Source organism: Meleagris gallopavo, chromosome 7, assembly GCF_000146605.3.
Source record: "Meleagris gallopavo isolate NT-WF06-2002-E0010 breed Aviagen turkey brand Nicholas breeding stock chromosome 7, Turkey_5.1, whole genome shotgun sequence".
Taxonomy (NCBI): domain Eukaryota; kingdom Metazoa; phylum Chordata; class Aves; order Galliformes; family Phasianidae; genus Meleagris; species Meleagris gallopavo.
Window position 1 is genome coordinate 23,823,094 of NC_015017.2, and position 18,683 is coordinate 23,841,776.

Here is an 18,683-nt window from a genome sequence, read left to right on the forward strand (position 1 = left end):
TTTTTGTGATTTAGGCAATAGAAAACAGTAATTGTGTTTTTGTGACCTTCTATGTAGTATGTAGTTTTCACAACTCTTGTATTGTTTTTTTTTTTTAAAGGCTAGTGTTCATCTATCTTATTTGTACATTAAATCAGTGGTAATGTGTGTGGAATTGCGTCCTGTCATAGCAGTGCATAATGAGTGAGAAAAACAGCTCTGTGCTGAAGAAGTCCATTTTCTGAGGGAGGAGGAAGGAAAGTGTCTGAAGTGATCCATAGTAAACACAGAAAATTCTCCATCTGGTAACTAAGGATTAAGTGACTAAATTGTAAATGTGAATTCAGTGGCCCTAATCCTCTTTGGAGAAGGGTTTTGGTAATACTGAGTCACTGGCAGTATCCATAAAGCCTGTTGCTCTTGTGATTCATATAAAATTATACATGTGATGACAGTTGTCAAACCTGTTTCCCTTCCAGATGCTTTCCAGATAGTTTGAAAGACATATGGATAGGTACCACTATGAACATGTTGTTGACAGAGGTCTGCAACACCAATGGTTCGTGAGCAATCTTTGCACGCAGGGCCCTCTACATTTTCTGTGTCAGAGGTTCTGCAGCTGTGGTGTGAAGGAAAATGGCTCCAAAAGGCCATGCGAACCTAAAAAAGCTACCTGTGCTCCTAGCACCAGTGACAATATAATTGAAGTAAACTGGATTTGGGAACCACATGCTAGGTTTACAAGCTTCCTAATTGGCTAGATAACAGCGTTCATTCTGTTTTGCAATAATGATGCTATCTCAGTGTGGAAGTACTTGTGAAGCAAGTCGTCTCAGATCTACTTGGTGTGTGTCAATATCTATCTATGTGTACCTGGTAAAATAAAAATGGTGTAAAATTTTTAGTACTACAGGACAGTAGTATGGAATGTTGAAAAGTAGAAAAGTTGTTTTTCTGAGGTGAGCTACTGTAATAGTGATTGGAGGATTTATGCAGAACGCCAAGGGGTAGCAGTGCTTTTTCTGTAGCTCATCCGCTCTGTGCTAGTGATTTGGCAACAGCGGAGCTCATGTGTCCATCTGTTCTAGCTTCACTTTGGCTGTGTTTCAAATACAGATTTGCTTATCTTCAAGGATGGATTTTCAAAATCATAGGGCTATGGTTCTGGGTTCTGAAGTCCTTGGCTCTCTTACAAGGTGAAGAGGAGGCTGTAATACAGTAGCGATAGTGAGCAGTGTGTATCCTATGTTGTGTTAACGCATTCTGACAGCCTCAGACAATTTGGGAACAACTTTGAATTGAGATGAGATTTCTTTATCTTTCAATGTTTGGCTAAAAGTAACTTAATTAACAAACTACTAATCACTTACTCCTGCCTAGCTGGGTAGTGCTTTGTTTTTGTTTTGTTCTATTGCTTCAGTCCAGAGTGGAGAGAAAATCATTCTGTCATTCTAAGGTTTCAAGTCCATCTACTTTCTGATGGAAGGCTGCGGCACTTCTATTTCAGGAACCTAGGCCCAGCTTATTACATTAGTGCTGTTCATGGGTTCTGGATTTGTGTAGGCTGAATTACTTTTGCATGCCTGCTGTTGCTTTTAGGGCCATTTAATGTGCTGGTGACTGCCCTGAGTTGTGTTCAGGGAGCACCTGCCAGTGTAGTGCTTTGCAAGAGCATGTGAAATCTCTGTAGCTTGCTTTGAACCTAAAACTGATCTTACAGAGGAGGAATAATAATGCTATATGAAAGGTTCCTGCTGATGGGTGTGAAATGGAAGGAAATTTAAGGAAGAAAAACCTCTTTCTTATGAATAATAGGATGTTAGTTGTGAATGTTGGGAGCGTCAACTAAGTAAAAAGGAACATGAAGAGTTGAGCTTATGAGCAACAGAGAAATTAATTGGAATTCAGTTTTGTAAATTATCCTGCTTAATAATAAGGGTTTTTTTCTTTGTGCTGGAGGATTTTGGCTTGTAAGTGGTTATTTTGTGTCTATTTTTGAGGGTCCCCCTCTGTTTAAATACTTACAAAGTATAAATAAGGTTGTTCACATTCAGGCTGATAAAGAGACCTATGAAGCAGAGACTTGGTGTTACAGTAACATATAGGTAGATAACTATGCAGTGATCTTATCCACTACATTGACGTATTTAGATATTGAAGTATGTTATCACTCTTGTAGAATGCTGTTAGATTGGTCTTATGTGCTTAATGCTTTACTTCTAGCTGTGAATTCTTGTAGAAGATTAATAGCTCTACCAGCATTTGTCCAGTGTAGAAGATGGGTGGATTAATTTCGAGATGGAGGGTAAGTAAAATATTTTAACAATGTCACAATCCTTTGTTAGCTTGGAAGATTGAAGTTTGCAGGACGTGATTCTTAATCCTCTTTGTTGACTTCAGTGCTGGTTGAAAGTTACAGCTGAAGCTTTATTTCCTTTGCAGTGCCAGACCTGGAGGGTTTGGTTGAGTTACAAAATTACTGCTTTAACTCCAAAGAGTTTTGTGGTATTCTATCATGATAGATACAGTAGTATCTATAACTTTAGTAGCTACTCTCAGTCCAAGTGGATACATTCCAAATATCGTTCTGTATCTGCTTTAAAAAAAATAATTTGGTAGCTACATGTACAGATCTTTCTTCCTAACTATTTTTATTGGGTTATGTTTAATTTAATAACATACCGAGTTTGCAAAAATCATGAAGCTTTTGACTGTGCTCTTGACTATTCTTTCTATTAGCAGATGTGAGTTGTTGAGTCTGGGTTTACAACTTATGTTTTTAAAGTTAAAAAAAATAAATAAAATAAAATCATTAAAAGGTGAGAGTGTAGTTAGAATTGCCAGCCCTGCCTGGGGGATGGGAGTGATGGGGGGAAGACTTTCCAAGTCTACAGTGGTTTTTGTATTGGCCTTAGTCTTCAAGTTTGTGGTCCAGTGAGTTTGGGAGGATAATTAGTACCTTCCTACTTATCAGAAATTAGGGGAGATTGTTGGAAGATAGATTCCATGTTGTTCCTAAGGGGAATTTTACTGCAGATGAGAATGCTTACTTGCAGTTGCTTATGATTTATTTAGAGCCTGTCTTTATGTGCAATGAGTATTGGTAAAAAGGTTAAAAGTTCTTAGATTGAGGCTTCTTGTCTATATTTTCTTTATTTTACCTCTTCCTTCCAATCATCAGTTCATTTCTTGTTTTACTTCCTACCCACGCACCTATTATTACTGTACATGTAGGTTTTCATCTTTTGTGGTGTAGGAGTGGAGCCTTCAATCCACAGTCATGACAACTGTAAGACAGCGATGTGTTAGTGTCTTCTATTTGTCACTATTAAAGTAGGAAAGATTATTATCTTTTATATAAAACATGATATATTAATTCATTACATGTCTTTTTGTTAGGAAACTGTTAATGTATACTAATCCTCAACATATTGCTTTAGTCAGATTAATGGCTTTGTTCCTTCCCTTGTAAGCAGGCAAAGCCTTCTACTGTAGAAGTATTAGAAAAAATTGATAAGGTATGTATTTGCCTCTTAGTGATTTGTTTTTATTTGGAAATGTATGTCCTGTTTGGTCATGCTTTTATTTTAAGTAGAATAATGCTATGGAATTTTAAATCATTTTGATTATTTCCTTTGGTTGTCATTGATTCTGAGTTTCATATAGATTGCTACATTAAAAAAATAAACAAACAAAAAAGAAAATGAAACAAACAAACAAACCCCAACACTAACAACCAACCTAAACCACACCAAAACACTGTAATAATTACTGAGGAACTATAGTTTAAACAGCTATGTAGAAAGCCTGGAATGGGTCTGAAGTGTGAGCTTGGCATAACTGCACAGCTTTATTGTAACTAGTAGTTAAACTCCTGTTTTATGGGAAATGTCACTTGAGGAAAGTTCTGTTTATCAGGCTTGCTAGAAAAGCTTCAATGTGTGGTTTCAAGTGCAAAAATTGTAACTATAGTGGTAGTAAATAAGGTAGAGCCTGAATAACAAAACAGTTAATTGATCAGTTGTGGTTTTTAGCTGGAATTTGAGACACGTGTCTGTATTGCTTGAAGAAACAAATTCATTTGAAATGTGCTGTCGATACTTTTTCCTTTAAATTTAAGTACTTCTGTTGTCACTTGAAATGCAATCAAGATGGTAACGCTTCAGAGCATAGCTTGATTGCTATGCATCATTTTGGTTTTCAAGATTTTAGTCTTAAGGTGAGAAAATATGAAGATGAAAACATGTGAAGTGACTGGGAGGTTTCAGCAGTTTCCCATGTTAGTAGAAAAGCATTAAAAACATTTGAAATTCCGCGTGTCTGATAGAAGTTTTAGAATGCAAAAAATATTTGGTAGAGTCTTCCGTGGTTCTAGAGACAGCCATTCATAAGATATGGAGCATGTTCAATTTCTCCCAAACATACTAAAAAGTGACGTAGGAAAAAGTAATAATTTTCAGTAGTTCTGCCCAGTAGTGATATGTCACTGCTAATACAGTGCAAGTGGCCCTTATCGTAAGTATAGTCCTGGGTGTATTTATGGTATGAAAGTTAACTCTGGTAAATAACGGCATTTATCAAAAATATGCTTAACTACAATGCGGGTATGACATCGATATGGCTAATTTTAGCAAGCACTTAAAAGTGGCTTAATAAAAGCCACTGTTACATTTCATCGTTAAAGTTGAACCTGTTTGTTTACAGGAAATACAGACATTAGAAGAATTTAGAGAAAAAAATCAGAGACTACAGAAACTATGGGTTGGACGGCTGCTCTTCTACTCTTCACTTCTTTATCTTGTCACCTGCTTAATTGTATATTTGTGGTGTCTTCCTGATGAATGGACAGCAAGATTTTTTATGACGCTTCCGTTTTTTGCATTTCCACTGATGTAAGTAAATGTCTTTTTTTTTTTTTTCTAATGATTGTCCCTTTGATAGAAGGAGATGGAGAATACTTTGTGGCAGGGGTTTGGGTTTGTTTTTGATGATTTTTGAGTTGTTATAACTTGTTGAATTTTTTGTTTTAAAGTAAATCTAAGTAGTAAGACAGACGCTTTCTTTAGTGGAAATGTTTCTCTAGGGTCTGGATTTAGTATTGAATTAAGTCTAATCATCAGAAGATGTTAGCATCTGAAGTTGCTTGACTTAACAAAATTATACCAGAGCTAGAGAGAGAACGATACCTGAGCAACTGCCAGTTAGCATAATATAAAGAGAAGAGCACTATAGACACTATCTTGGGTTTCGTTTTTGCTGCTGTTTTGGAAAAGCAACACTACTGTATGGAAGTGATACAAGTTCCTTTGCCTGTATGTGCAGTGAACCATATAAAATTGGAGGAAAAAGTTTGAGACTGAATGGAAAAACTGAATTTTAGATATTAGCTGAGTGTTAATGCTGAAGTTATGTGGAAGGTTATTGGGCTAAATATATTGAGGGTCAATTTTAAATATCTTGAGGATCAATTTTATGTAAATAGCTGGTTTTTTTTTTTCCTGTAAGTTCCTTGATTGTTTACATAGAAAATACCCTAACATCTTTGAATGTGGATAGGAGGGACAATTGTCTTCTCTTTTTCTACACAATTGGCCGTTTGTCCTCATGAGTGACTAGTTTCCTACGTTGACCTTCTATTTGAAAACAAAAAAGTTGAGTTCTCACCTTTCCAAAGAATGCTTTCATTTCTTTGCTCTTTGCCCCCAGCAAGGAGAATTGGTCTCGGTCTTTGGAGCAACATTTCTAGCAAACAGATTGCAGAGTGCATTTACTGCTTTATGTCGTAGGAAATTCCACTATCTCAGATGAACATCATGAATGCTGTCTATATTTGTGCAGCACAATTATATGGAAACTTGATTTGCCAGTGCTCTAGCTCTAGACTTGAAAGGAAGAGTCAAGTGTATATATTTAAGGATCTGCAGGATCAATTGGTGTGGATAACACAGAACATAATGTGTTAAAAGATACATGAAGATATCCTCTACATGTTATATTGTGTTAAGTGGACTGTAGTCAAGTGTTGTTGTTATAGAATCTTGTGGAAAGATAGATGGGCAGTGCTATCTTTTCTGGAAAGAATTAATTTATAAATTCATCTTTGACAGCAATATGATTTGTTCTGAAGTGCAGAACAAGGGCTTTTGTTGTTAGCATGCAAAGCTTGCTTACGCTACTAGTGAAAGTGTGCAGAAAAGGAACCTTCACTGAGACTGAGATAGGAGGGCTTATGTAGAAATGAAAAATTTACAACTGAAGGTGATGGCTTCTAGTGCTCTGGTGTGAATTTTCACTTTGGATCTTCCCTAATTTGTCTTCCCAATTCTTGCTTCACTTTTTTGGAATGGTGGCATTTTTGAATTAGATTACAAGTTCACAGCTAGACTTGTTTTTTACCATTCGTGACAGTTCATCTGATTTTTTTCTATTAAGCTATTACACTTCAGGTTTTTTGACAGATGTGAATAACAAACAACTGCCAGCTTGTCTTTGCTCTCAGTCAGGAGGTGCCACCCAGCAATAGCTCTAAGATTTCTTCTTTTTCAAAGCCCTAATCAAACTGGAATATGTCTGCTTTTTCCAGTTGCAGTCAGTCACCATCTTGTTTCTGCCTTAGGTCATTCCCTCAGTCTTGGCACGTTACTGGTAGGGAGAGTTAACTGCTAGGATTGATTTTAAATATGTATTGATACATCTGAGATGTTCTGTGTTTTAGGGAGATATTCTTGAAATAGAATCTAATTAAATGAAAACTATTTCATCTTGCCCTAATTCTCATATAAATGCTTTTCATTTTAAACTTGCTATGTTTATGTGAAAAGATCCGTTTTCCAACTTTGACCTCAAAATTTCCCGAATCTTCTGCTGCATGAAATCCTACCATATGTGTTTGTTTAGGATACAACGTTAGGTAGGAAAAGACTCTTTTCTATATTAAGCATAGATAAAAACAAAGAAGTAATGCCTGTGTACCACAGTGTTCTTTCTTCATGGGAAGATGTATTTTATGTTGTTTAGAAACAAAGCTGTCTGTATTCCTAAGTTGTTACAGTACACTTTCAGAAGTGGAATAGTTAAGCTTGTTTCTCTTACCTTGGATATGTTACTTTCACATTCAGTTTGCCCTTTCTGACTTACCCAATTCATGTTTTCTAACTGTGTAAAAGCATTTGAAATTGAGTAGCCATTATATAAACACAAAATATGTTTTAATGAGTTACTCAGAAATATTTTAAAAATCTTGCATTATTTTGCTTACTTTCCTATGCTAGTTATTATTCAGAAAATGTTTCTAGCCTTTAGGATGTGGATTTTTTTTGCTCAACTGAAACCCTGCTACTTTATCATAATTATAAACAATTCTAAATCAGAAAAGTATTAAGGACTGCAGAAAAGCCTTTCGTATGTAAAACAGACATAGATCAGTAATCTTATTTTGAGCACACAGATAAAGCTGCTGCATTGTTTGGATTAAGTCAGCTGAAACTGTACAGAATGTGACTGGATTCAGAGCTCTGTAAAATCAATAGGAATCAGGACAGTTATGTTTGTTTGGGAGAGCATTTGCACAATAGCTGTATCTCTTGCCTTTCATTGGTATTGAATTCTTTGTACAAACCTCTGGTGTCTTAATTTTAGGACTTAGCTGGTAGACTTGTTTTTTGGTTAACTTGCTTCATAAATTTATCTAACAAGAAGCAATGAATAGGTAGTTTTCAGCTAGTTTCATATACCTTGAGGTTTCCAAACATTCTCATTGAGCATTTTAGCAAGCAATGATGTTACTGCTACTGCTTCCTTAGTCTTTTTACCTATAGTAGTATTTGTTTAATATTATTCCAGTTGGATTTTATTTATGCCAATGTTGGTGTCTTGTTGGCAATGTGGTAATTCAGCTTCAATTAATATTGTTTGAAGATTTCTTCTTTGTATTTGCTGAATTAAATCTCATGTGTTAAGTCTTCTATGTGAACTGTCTGCTTTGCTAAATGACTTCAGAAATGATTACTGCAATATTTTAATTAATATAACTCTTCTTTCTGTTTTAAAGAATCTGGTTTATAAGAACACTGCTCATTTTTTTCTTTTCCAAAAGGACAGAAAGGAATAGTAAGTATTTTTCTATTTTTCTAAGTGTATGGGGTTGGTTGGGAATGATGCTTGCTGTGAGAAAGGGAATATTTTGAATCATTTGGTGCGTCCAGCAATAACCTCTTGATGTTAAAATGGGTAGCGTTAGCTACGCTGTTGTTTCTACCACAACTGTGTAGAGAACATTAAGGAAACTGTTTAATCTCTCACTTTGCTTATGAAATGATGGTAACTTTCTCCCCTCTTTGGATATTTGGAAGTGTAACAGAATAAAATGAAGCAGAAAAATAAAAATAATAGCAGTGACTTCTTTAATATTTGCATTTTGCAAGTATTCTTGCAGTTCTAATCTGTCATCTTTATGTAGAAGAGATGTATAGCAGGTGTTAAATTGATTTGTCAAGATTGCTTACTCCTCACCAAGTTCTCCAAAATATGCTTATGCTCTTCTGACTGTATGAGGAGATAGGTGTGTGATGGCTTTTTTTTTTTGAGAACTAAGAAAAATTGGGTGTCGTGTAATTTAAAAAATAAAAATGCTGGTGTTCATACATATATTTGTGTATAGCTGCTAAAGTACATGCAAATTCATTCTAATGTGAAATCCATCTGTGGCACTTGTTTGTGGTAGTTAAACTTCATCTGAGATTTTCTTTGAAAGGAATCCGGCCTGTAGCAATATCTCACGGTCATATGAGCACTTATGCAGAAAAACGTCAGTGTTTTATGACTTGCAGAGCTACAAGATGTTTTTAAGTTGACGTTTTTTGAGTTAAATGTCACTTTTGGAATTTCTTAAATTTAACGTTTACATCTTAGATGCAAGCATAGGAACATTTTTATCTACAGATAAAATCGTTCGTATATTTTGTGATGCTGTGTTGATTCATTTCTAAGGACAAATGTTTTTGCATTCCATGGCCCCATAAGAACTAAGTGTATTGTTCTGGTTGATTTAAAAGCCTTTATTATTATTTTTAGAATATGAGGAAGTCTATTGCCTTTCTACCTGTGTAGAAAAGGTTTAAGTACTTGTTAGATCGCGCTAAAGAGAATTATTTCTGCACTAGAGATTGAGCAAACCCAATTTGTGTTTTACCTCAAAATTGCAAGTGTTCTGTTTAGAAAAGAAATAAAATACACAGTGCAAGAGTTGCAGAAAAAATGCATTGGAAAAAGAACTGGCAATGAGTATCTCAAGTATAGCCTTTTATTCTGATATGATTTAGTATAACAAGTTTCATTAGAAAGGATAGTTCAATACTGTGGAAGTCTACACTGGATAAGTACATAAGTTCTGGGGGCCAAGCTCTGGATGAGGAAAATTCCTAGTGAAACACAGGGAGGATGGGTGATGTAGGAAGATTAGGGAATATCCGTTATTAAGATAGGTGAGTCAGACAGCTGTTGAGGAAGATTTAGGCTGATCTATCCCAAAGCATGGAGAAAATAAATGAGGTATCTTGCAGGTATTGACTTCTCTGATATGAATGCTTTTTCAGTAGGCTTAATTAAGAAAAGATATATTGGTTTCTTGAGAGTGCTTTCCAGTAATTGCCATTTGTCCACCTTGGAAGGGGCAAGGATGAGATGCTTGTCAAAAGCAGGGGGTAAAGAAACAAATGCTCCCTCTATAAACTTACTGTATTCCAATGTGGGTGGCTACAACTCAAAGTTGTTCTAGGCAGTTGTGTACCAAATGCAGCCTCTGTTTCTTAATTAACTGTTAATGAATGACACTCCTATTTGTTTGGCTGCCTGATCCCATGCCACCTTACAGTGCAAGCTGTTAATGTATGTGGGACTACCCGAGAGGCTGTTCTAATACAAATATCAAATTTGGTGGGTGGAGGTGTATTAGTTTGTTTATTTGAAGTCATTCCTGGAATTGTTTATTTTCTTTGGTCTGGCCTGGCACTAAATAGATTTTGCTCTAAGTTCCATCTCTTTTACTGGTAAGTGATGGTAATAGTTATTTTTTCTCAGCATTCAACTTTAGAATTTTGTATGTGCCAGGTTCTAGTATTTTATACATTTAACAGAATGGCTTAATACAACAAAGTGGGTTCCTACATTCTGGAAAAGTTCAAGATGTTATGTGTTCCTTAAAGTTATTTCCTGGAATAAGTTTTCAGAAGTATTTAATATACCTAATAAACATATATAGATAAATGCAAATGTATGTATGTATGTAAAAGTATGTATTACATTTCATATTCTTGCTTCCTGTAGCTTTATACTTTTTTTGGAAAATTGACAAATGGATAAAAACCATGATATCTTACAAGTGAACTGCTTGTGTCCAATAATATTGAGGAAGGGGAAGAGTTTTAAACAAGATTTTGTGTGTGTTAAGCTTTTCTTGCTATGAAGGATGTAGTGGAAAACTGATGATACCAAGAAAATATCTTCCGTACTATGTGATGGTTTATTGCAGTGAGGTTTCCTTGAGTGCCAAGCTGTAAGCATTTGACTTAAGGAGAATCCCATTGCATTTGACCTTTCCTCTCTGTTCCTTCTAGAGATAAGAGGTTAAGTGCTGCGCTTATTACTTGTAGCAAAGTCTCTTACATTTAGTAGTAAAACGACCTGGTGAGCCTACAAAACTTTTTTTCTCTTCTGTGATCTCAAAGTATTGGAAAGGTGAAATAAATTCAGATATGAAGCTCAGAATTCATCCGGCATTTGAAACCAGCATGTGTAAGAGGCTTACGTGAAATATTGAAGCCAGTAAATCCGGTACTCAGATATATTAATACTTGGACTTCAAGCATTTTTTTCTGTAGTTTGACTGCTGAGATTAAGTGCATTTGGTCCATTGTTGTAGCAATTTTAATGTAGGTCAAAGCAGGGCACTAGCTAGAATTGGTTCCCTTAATGAGGAAATGATACATAAAACTTTTAAAATACTTATAACTGCAAAATGATAAGTGGGCTATAATTTATGAGCAACTCCAGGGTTAAAGATAGTTTATTTTCTTTCTTTTTTTTTTTGCAAGGTTTACTGAAGTAGGTTTTGTTGTGGTCAGTAAACTTTGATCGTACAAATTCAATGTTGAGAGGGTGCAGGCGTTTTCTTATATGGGAACTGATGTATGATGTTTTTCTTCTAGATGATGCGCTGGATGATTTAAAATCTCAAAAGAAAAAAATTGTAAGTAAAACTTAAAGAAAAAACAGTTGTTGTGGTCCACTAAAATGTTTTTGTCTCTACAAGCTCAGCTTGATGAAGATACATAGATGAAAAGCAGAGAGAGAGCAACATTAATAGCTTCCCCCCCTCCTCTGCCTGTTTTCATGTGTTTTCTAGTACTCCTGCCACACAGTAGTACTGGGCTGCTTGTGTATGAGAATAATTTCTCTCCTCGTAGTTTAAATTAAACCTCCTGTTCTGTTGTTGCTAGGTCTGCTAAGTGATTTAGCAAAAAATGAAAATGTGTTCTTTAAACTGCTTATTGCTCACTATTTGTTACTTTAGGATTATAAAGCAGTATATATACTGATTCGAGATCATGGAGTCCAACTGAATTTTTAATAGATACGTCATTTAGTTTTTTTGTTTATAAATAGCAAAAATGACTTGCATCTGGATTCACTTCTTCATCAAGTAACAGATTGTATCTCAAATGCTTCCCTGCTTATTTTCTGTTCTCCATCTTATTTTATACTATGTATTCATTCCATTACCTTCTTTTCTCTTGAAAATGTATGCTGTCTTGTGTCAGTTCCATTGGTTATCTCCAGACTGTTTTTGTGAGCTGTGTGGATGAATTAACTGTATGAAACTGGTGTATGTCAGGTCTTTGTATCAGATGGATCAACACTTGATCTTGAAACAAATTTTAGATGGAAAAGCTACTGAGTCTTGGATAACTTGCACTGTTTGCTAAGTTCATAACACTGAAAGCTGTTTCATCTCTGGCTAGTCACTCTATAAGGAAACTGTGGCTTCATCTCAAGTCTCTTAGGGCAAAACTTAACAAAAACCCAAAAACCTCCAACCAGCCACCAATGAAATCACAAATGAAATGAAATGAAATGAAGTCCCTACCTGTGAAACATCCTCCTGAAGTTGCAGTATGTGCCCCTGTTGTTTATGATTTTTTCCAACTTGTTTACCTTGTGCCTTTTGGGTTGTTCGCTCTAGTAGCTAAATTAACAGGAAAGAAAACCTGCAGCAAAGCTACTAAAAAGGTGTCAGGTAGGAGTCTGAGATCATATGGCTTTCACATAGCAAACAGAATTCACTGATCTTCCACTGGGCTGTGGAAGTACTTTTTAAATGTAAAAATGGTACGGTAAACTGTAACCTGATTATGTCATTGTCCTTTAGTAAAGAGGATTTGCTAATTTATATCTGCTAATCTTTATTTTAAGGAATCTATTAAATGGAGGTGTCCTTTGGCTGAAGAGGTGATAAAAAGGGTTGGAGAAGCTTGAATTTTGTAGTAATGAAATAAATGAATATGACAGCTATAGTTTTAATCTTATTTTATTAAAACAATAACTGAAGTTAGTTAATCTTTCCAATTTGTACAGTTATTGAGTTGTTTTGAAGGGAAATTTCTGGAGAAGCTCAATGGAGAACCAAAGAGCCTTCAGAGTCTTGAGTGTAAATCTCTCATTTCATTTAAATAAATGGTAATCTGTGATCACAATCTTCATATTCTTGAAGAAATAGTAATACTGAACTTGTGTGTGGGTTCCTTGTCTTTTTTATTTTTTTTTAGATGAGACAAAATTAGCTAGATGAGTCAGGAAAAAAAATGGGGAGGTTTCTTTGCTTGGAATTATAGTGTCTGAAACGTGGTGTAAATGTCCTGACTTTGCATATGCAAAATATATAATAGTAAAAAAAAAAAAAAGTTAAAAAAAAAAAGTCAAAATGACAGCAGAAGTGCCAACCTGTAATTGTTGAAGACAAACTTCTAAGTAGGTCTTCAGCTCTACTATTTTTCAGTCTGAGGGCAATAAAGTCTGTGATTATCTCCTGAGCTTTGGGTGCCTGATTCCTAGCAAGGAAACAGGAGACTTACTGGATCCTATTGGACTGTGTGGTGTTGGTATTTTTGACTCTGAAAATTTTCTTCAAAGTTTGGTCATAATTTAAAGGTATTTAATTAACCTTGAATCCTACTGTGTTGAAATGAGCTGAAAACAGATGCAGGTAATGAGATATGACTAGAATTTGTATTCCAGATAAAAACATTTTAAAATTGAGTTATAACAATTACGTAATAATGTGATTTTTGATAATGTTTAGATTTAGTTTTGGTTTTGGATTAATTTCCTTAGTCCTATCTATATCAACAAGTATCTGTAGCGATACCTACTTTGTAGTTAAAGCAATGAAAGCAAGGAAAAAAAACAACCAACCAAAAGCGTTAATGGAAAGTAATGAGAATGGAGAAGGACAAGATCATAATTTTTTCCTGTTGGATTCTAAGTAGCCGATGTATTTGGTAATAGAAATGGTTACAGAGATATTAACATAGTGATCTTCAAACTACATTGGAGTACATAAATTATGTATTTCCCGTTTATTTGTAGTGTGGATTGTCAGGCACTGTGAGCCTGCTTCAGTAGCTATAGTTTTTCACTTTATTGTAGTTCAACTGCCTGACTGCTGGAGAAACTTTAAAGACAGTTGGCCTTTTGAGAAGTGTTACAGCACTTGAGCTTTTCTGGCCTGCGGTCTATCTTTTCTTTGGTAATGCTTAAGAGTTCCAAAGGGTGCCAATAACAGAATAAGCTCCTCACCTGCTAGATGGCACAATCAACAGGGCTTTCCGTGTGAGCTGCCAAATTGGACCCTTCAGCTCTTCTCACAAGACTTCAGTCTTTAGTAGCATAATCACGTGGATGGTAACGTGAGTGAAATATCTGACATTTTTCATCTTGAAATATCCATTAATATTGTCTGCTGAGACAAAGTACACAGTGTGTATAATACTTTGCGCAGGGTTGAGTCTGTACAGCATTGTTTCCTTAGTGGTCTAAAACATGCTGTGATTCTCTATGGTACTGTCATGGGGGTAAGAATTGAGTGCATTAGCTATAATTAAGACAGTACTTCAAGATGCAGCTTTTTCCGTCATTGATTATAAGGGATACTATGGTTGTGTTTGTGATACTGTGACTGTCTCTTTGGCCTTAGTTCTTCATCAGTTAATGAAGTTGTCAACCCTTAAGCCTGAGTGTGTTTAGATGAGCAAGTTCAGAGGGTTAAGCAGATTAAAAGCAAGGGCACAGGACATGTATTAAGCTGCTAGAAGTGGGAATTAACAGAGACTTTACCTGGAGTAGCGGTCTTAAAGATGGGATAATTCTTAGCCTGAGGACAGAGTTGCTAAGATAGCATAGTAATTACTGACCATTGTATGAGCCCAGCGTGCCTACCCAGTATACGTTAGAGTACTGCAAATTCACAATAGGAAACTAAAAGTGTGATTAAAAATTAAATCTATTGATGAATGACCAAGGTGCGTTTCTTGTAGATGTGTTGCAGCGTTCATACAAAATGGTTACTATTGTGGCTTAAATTACTTTATTTTCTATTTTAAAGTTACTTTTGTATGTGCTTGCAAATATTACACTATATATTGAAATTAATCTTCAGCCTTGCACAAATGTGGAGAAATACTTCTCCATAGTGAAGTTTGACGTACCAAGTAATTCAGTTTAAGAACTCACGAGGTAGTGTGGTGATTAAGTAGCTTGCACTGCGCTAATGCTTCAAATTTCTATTTGCTAAATCACACTGACAAGATGCTTAAAATACATTACTCGTATTACTTTTCAACTGGTGTAGTTTTTGCAGGAATTCTTTTGGTTGTCTGTTGGAAAGGAAGCCATGCATGCAATTATCCATAGGAGAGAAAGCGGTACACAACACTGATGCTTTATTAAGATGTGGCTAGTTCTGTGAGTTAGTTTGGAAATCCACGATTAGGGTGGTATTAGCCTTTACAGAGAATTCACTTGTGATTCCAGTTACTCAGCATTTTAGTTTGATACTCTGTGAATTTTGTTTTGATAGGAGGTGGAAAATGTTTCTGAGGGGGGAAAAAAATTGAATTTCAGAGAAGGTTATCAGGGAGAAGAGCAGAACAGTAGAGCAATTTGTTGTGTTTTTGAGCCATTGTTCAGCACTAGGTAAAGCTTTTCTGGGTTTGTTTCAAAGTAGTGAATGATCCTGAAGTCAGTCGTTTGATTTGCATTTATAAATGAGTTTGTGGTAGTGCACAAGCAAGTTTCTTCTTCATGCAAACTCATAGTATTCCAAGCTTATACACACAAGTCATTATCTGCTTCTAGTAATTATACTAATTTGCTTAAACAGTAAGCAAATTTTGATCTCTTTACTGCTTTTTTTTTTTATATTATCAGCCAATATAAATTTAACTGATTTCAGGAAAATATGTTCTGGAAGTGAAGCCATGGGATTTGTGAGTGTACTTATAAAAAATCTCAATTGCTTTTAGGAGTTTTCAAGAAATAAGTAAAAGCTTGATTGCAGATGTGAGTTCTCATTCAGTTTCAGCTTTGCTGGATTTATGTAACTGTGTATAAACTTCAAAATATGAAGAATAATTTGTTGAATTATCCCATAATTCCATAATGTGTGAATGACTGTGACATCTGAATCTTGTGACAGGAGAATGTCAAGTGATGGTGGAGCATTTTGTTCTCTCTTTACCTAGAAGTCACCTAGTCTGAGGTTTTCTTGTTTTCCTGTGTTGCTATGAAGACAAATGCATGCATTATACGGTCATTTATGTAAAGTGACTTTGGGCTCCTCCTTTTGGTCTGGGGACTGGATATTGACACTGATGGTTAATGCTTCCCTGCTTTCCCTTGCTAACATCATCCGGTCATGTGAAGGATTGCCTCATAGTTTGCACTTTTATGAGAAATTAATGCTTTATTTTTCCTATTAGAATCTTAATTCTGATCTTAGTTGTACTGCGTGGCACTTCTAAGTTAGTAGATTAACTCCAAAGCCCTGCAGAAATAAAAATTTTGGGAATTTATTGTTACTTTTACTTCCCTATTTGTTCCCTTTTTATTTCAACAGTCCTTAATTAGCAGCTTGTGTAGTATTCCTTGCCTTGAACTTCTGGTAGTGTTTGTAGGAGCGAGCTGTTAAATGGGTACCGTGTATCTGTTAAATGGAGTGGAATTTATTTATCTTCTGAGGTTTATTTGTGATTCTGAGGTTTCTTTAATGGTAAAAGCAGTGCAAGGTCTGTATACACAGGCTGAGATGCTAGTTTCTCACTAGTGAAATACTTGCCTAAAAGTCATGTTAATGTGCACCATTTATTATTTTAGCAGTGATAAATGACTTTGAGGGAATGTAATTTTTTGACCACTGACCTTTTCAGTTTTGCAGCTTATGCCAACAGCAAATTTAACAAATAAACAAACAAGACCACTTTTAGCTGAACGTGGCCATTAGTCAGCATATCTAAGAGAAAAGGTCTGCTTAAGATACTGTAAAATGCATTATAATTTCTATGTATATTTGCTATTTGTCATAACTTTAGCTATCTGTTTTAAAGTTAAGCTTCTTCTGATGTTGACTGTTAACCACTAAAATGATACTTTACTAGTGATTACTTTTTTAATTAAGCCCATGTATTAGCTATAAAGCCACTTGAGTGCATTGTAAATAAAATGCTGTAATAATGAAGTGCTTTAATTACACTCCCTGAAGTATGCATAGTTCTCAGTAAATTTTTTTATTTAAATTCTTAACATGTTCCCTTTTTTTTCTGAAAAGCAGTTTGAATTGCTGTAAAGATGGAGTTCCAGCCTTTAAAGTCATTTGAGCAAATTCCATGGCTGTTCTCTAGTTAGTGAGTTTTCACAGCGTTTGCAGCAAGCTAATTGCTTCTGCTAATAAATAATCTAAAATCGATGCTGACAGCAGTTAATTGGCACAGAGACTTTATTCTGTAAAGCACTTGGCTAACGACCTTCCTTAAATTAATAGCATTAAGTGCTATGAGGAAATAAATCTAAGGAATTGCCTGTCATGTGCTTGTCATGTCTAATAACTTCCAATAATGATGGCTGATAGATTTTTGCACATTCCATTATTGAAGTTGGTGCATGTAATTATTCTCCTCATTATATGTAAACAATTAGCAATATTTGGTGTTTCCTTGCAATAAAGCTGTTAAATACAAGTAGCCCGTTAGAGTTGCTAAACTTTTGGAAGGAAAATTTCATATCCATTGTATGCATCAAAATCTGCAGTTATCTGAAGATGTTATGTGAGTTACATCTGAACATGACCCATTGAGTAGAGCTTCACAATTTGGTAACTTCTGTATGTTGATTGTGAATAGGTGTGTGTGAAGAAAATGCTGAAAGAATTCTGTTCTGATATGTAGAACCTTTTGTTTCCAGCTTGAGGAAGTGATGGAGAAGGAAACGTACAAGACTGCTAAACTAATTCTTGAAAGGTTTGATCCAGGATCAGATGCAAAGGTAAGAATTTCTATTGATAGTGATTTAATGTAAAAGGTACCATGGAGTTGTACATTCAGATAATGTTATTTATAATTAATTGGCAGGAGGCTGAACTGCCATCTGCTGGAACATCTGCAACCTCGAGACCTGGACAAGGTAATAGCCCTGTAAAATGGCTGCTCTTTAGCAGAGATGCTCATCTTTCATTGCAATTTCCACTCTTGGAAGTCTCTCTGTAATAAAATTTGTAGATTGATTGACCTTTATTTAGGGTTAATAGACTGTTTATTAGACTATGCCTGTGGATGTTCCTTATTTTTTTCATACAGTGGATCTGTTATTAAATACTGATGCTCTACTAGGCAATGTTAGCATCAACATTACATACTGATGCATTAAAATCAAGTTCTTGTGTCACATCCTTGTTTCATATGAATACTAAATGGCTGTGAAATCTTGTACTGTGTTCCTTGACTTAATTTTCCAGTTATGCTATGTTATCTGTTTAGTCAGACATTTCATAATGCAGCACTTAAATTACTTTTCTATGGCAGATGGGTTGATTTCTCAAAGCTAGTGCAGAAGTGGTATTAGGTAGGTAATAAAAATGGACTTCACTATTTGTCACAAGCAAAATATACTTGGATTTTTCTTAAAGTTGAGTATAACATGCTGTACTTGTAGTGTATTAACAGTAGCATTTTCAGTCTAAAGACCACCTGGTTTAATGTTAATGAAGGTGGCTTACTTAAAAAAAATTGTTTTGAGATAGTCTTAAGAGTAATTTGCTATTTTAACCAACTCAGACCTGTGGGGGTTCATGCTCAAAATGAACTGCGGAATCTGATGTACATAATTTGCTATGGAAGAAACAATATATGCTTTTAATATATGCTCCAGAGTTTTGTTTAATTCTTGGGAGAGGGATTTGAAATAGACAAGCCTGTATTTCTTTCATTTTTCACTCTAGAAATGCTGTTTTTGGTAGGTGCACAGCGCTTGTATTTGTGCTGTTTGGCTTTATCTTCTGAAATGAGGAGACCTATTTTTTCAGTAGTCCATTTTTTGTATATGCAGTAATTCATTAATTCAATTTTTAGATATCAAAAGTGTTAGCTTATTGTTTTTCACAC

The 18,683-nt window shown here is 35.2% G+C and overlaps 1 protein-coding gene across 2 annotated transcripts in view; it reads left to right on the forward strand.

Moving 5' to 3' along the window:
* Positions 1-2,153: 2,153 nt before the first annotated feature.
* Positions 2,154-18,683, forward strand: part of LNPK (lunapark, ER junction formation factor) — a 30,571-nt gene continuing 14,041 nt past the window's right edge. Inside the window, exons 1-7 of one of the 2 annotated variants that reach the window (XM_010713773.3) lie at positions 2,154-2,284; positions 3,456-3,497; positions 4,684-4,871; positions 8,030-8,088; positions 11,184-11,224; positions 17,488-17,568; positions 17,655-17,706. In XM_010713773.3, the coding sequence (XP_010712075.1) occupies positions 2,258-2,284; positions 3,456-3,497; positions 4,684-4,871; positions 8,030-8,088; positions 11,184-11,224; positions 17,488-17,568; positions 17,655-17,706 (490 nt within the window). In that variant the 5' untranslated portion in view covers positions 2,154-2,257. Of the gene's footprint in view, positions 2,285-3,452; positions 3,498-4,683; positions 4,872-8,029; positions 8,089-11,183; positions 11,225-17,487; positions 17,569-17,654; positions 17,707-18,683 lie in introns of both variants that reach the window. The other variant, XM_010713772.3, reaches the window with a different exon arrangement.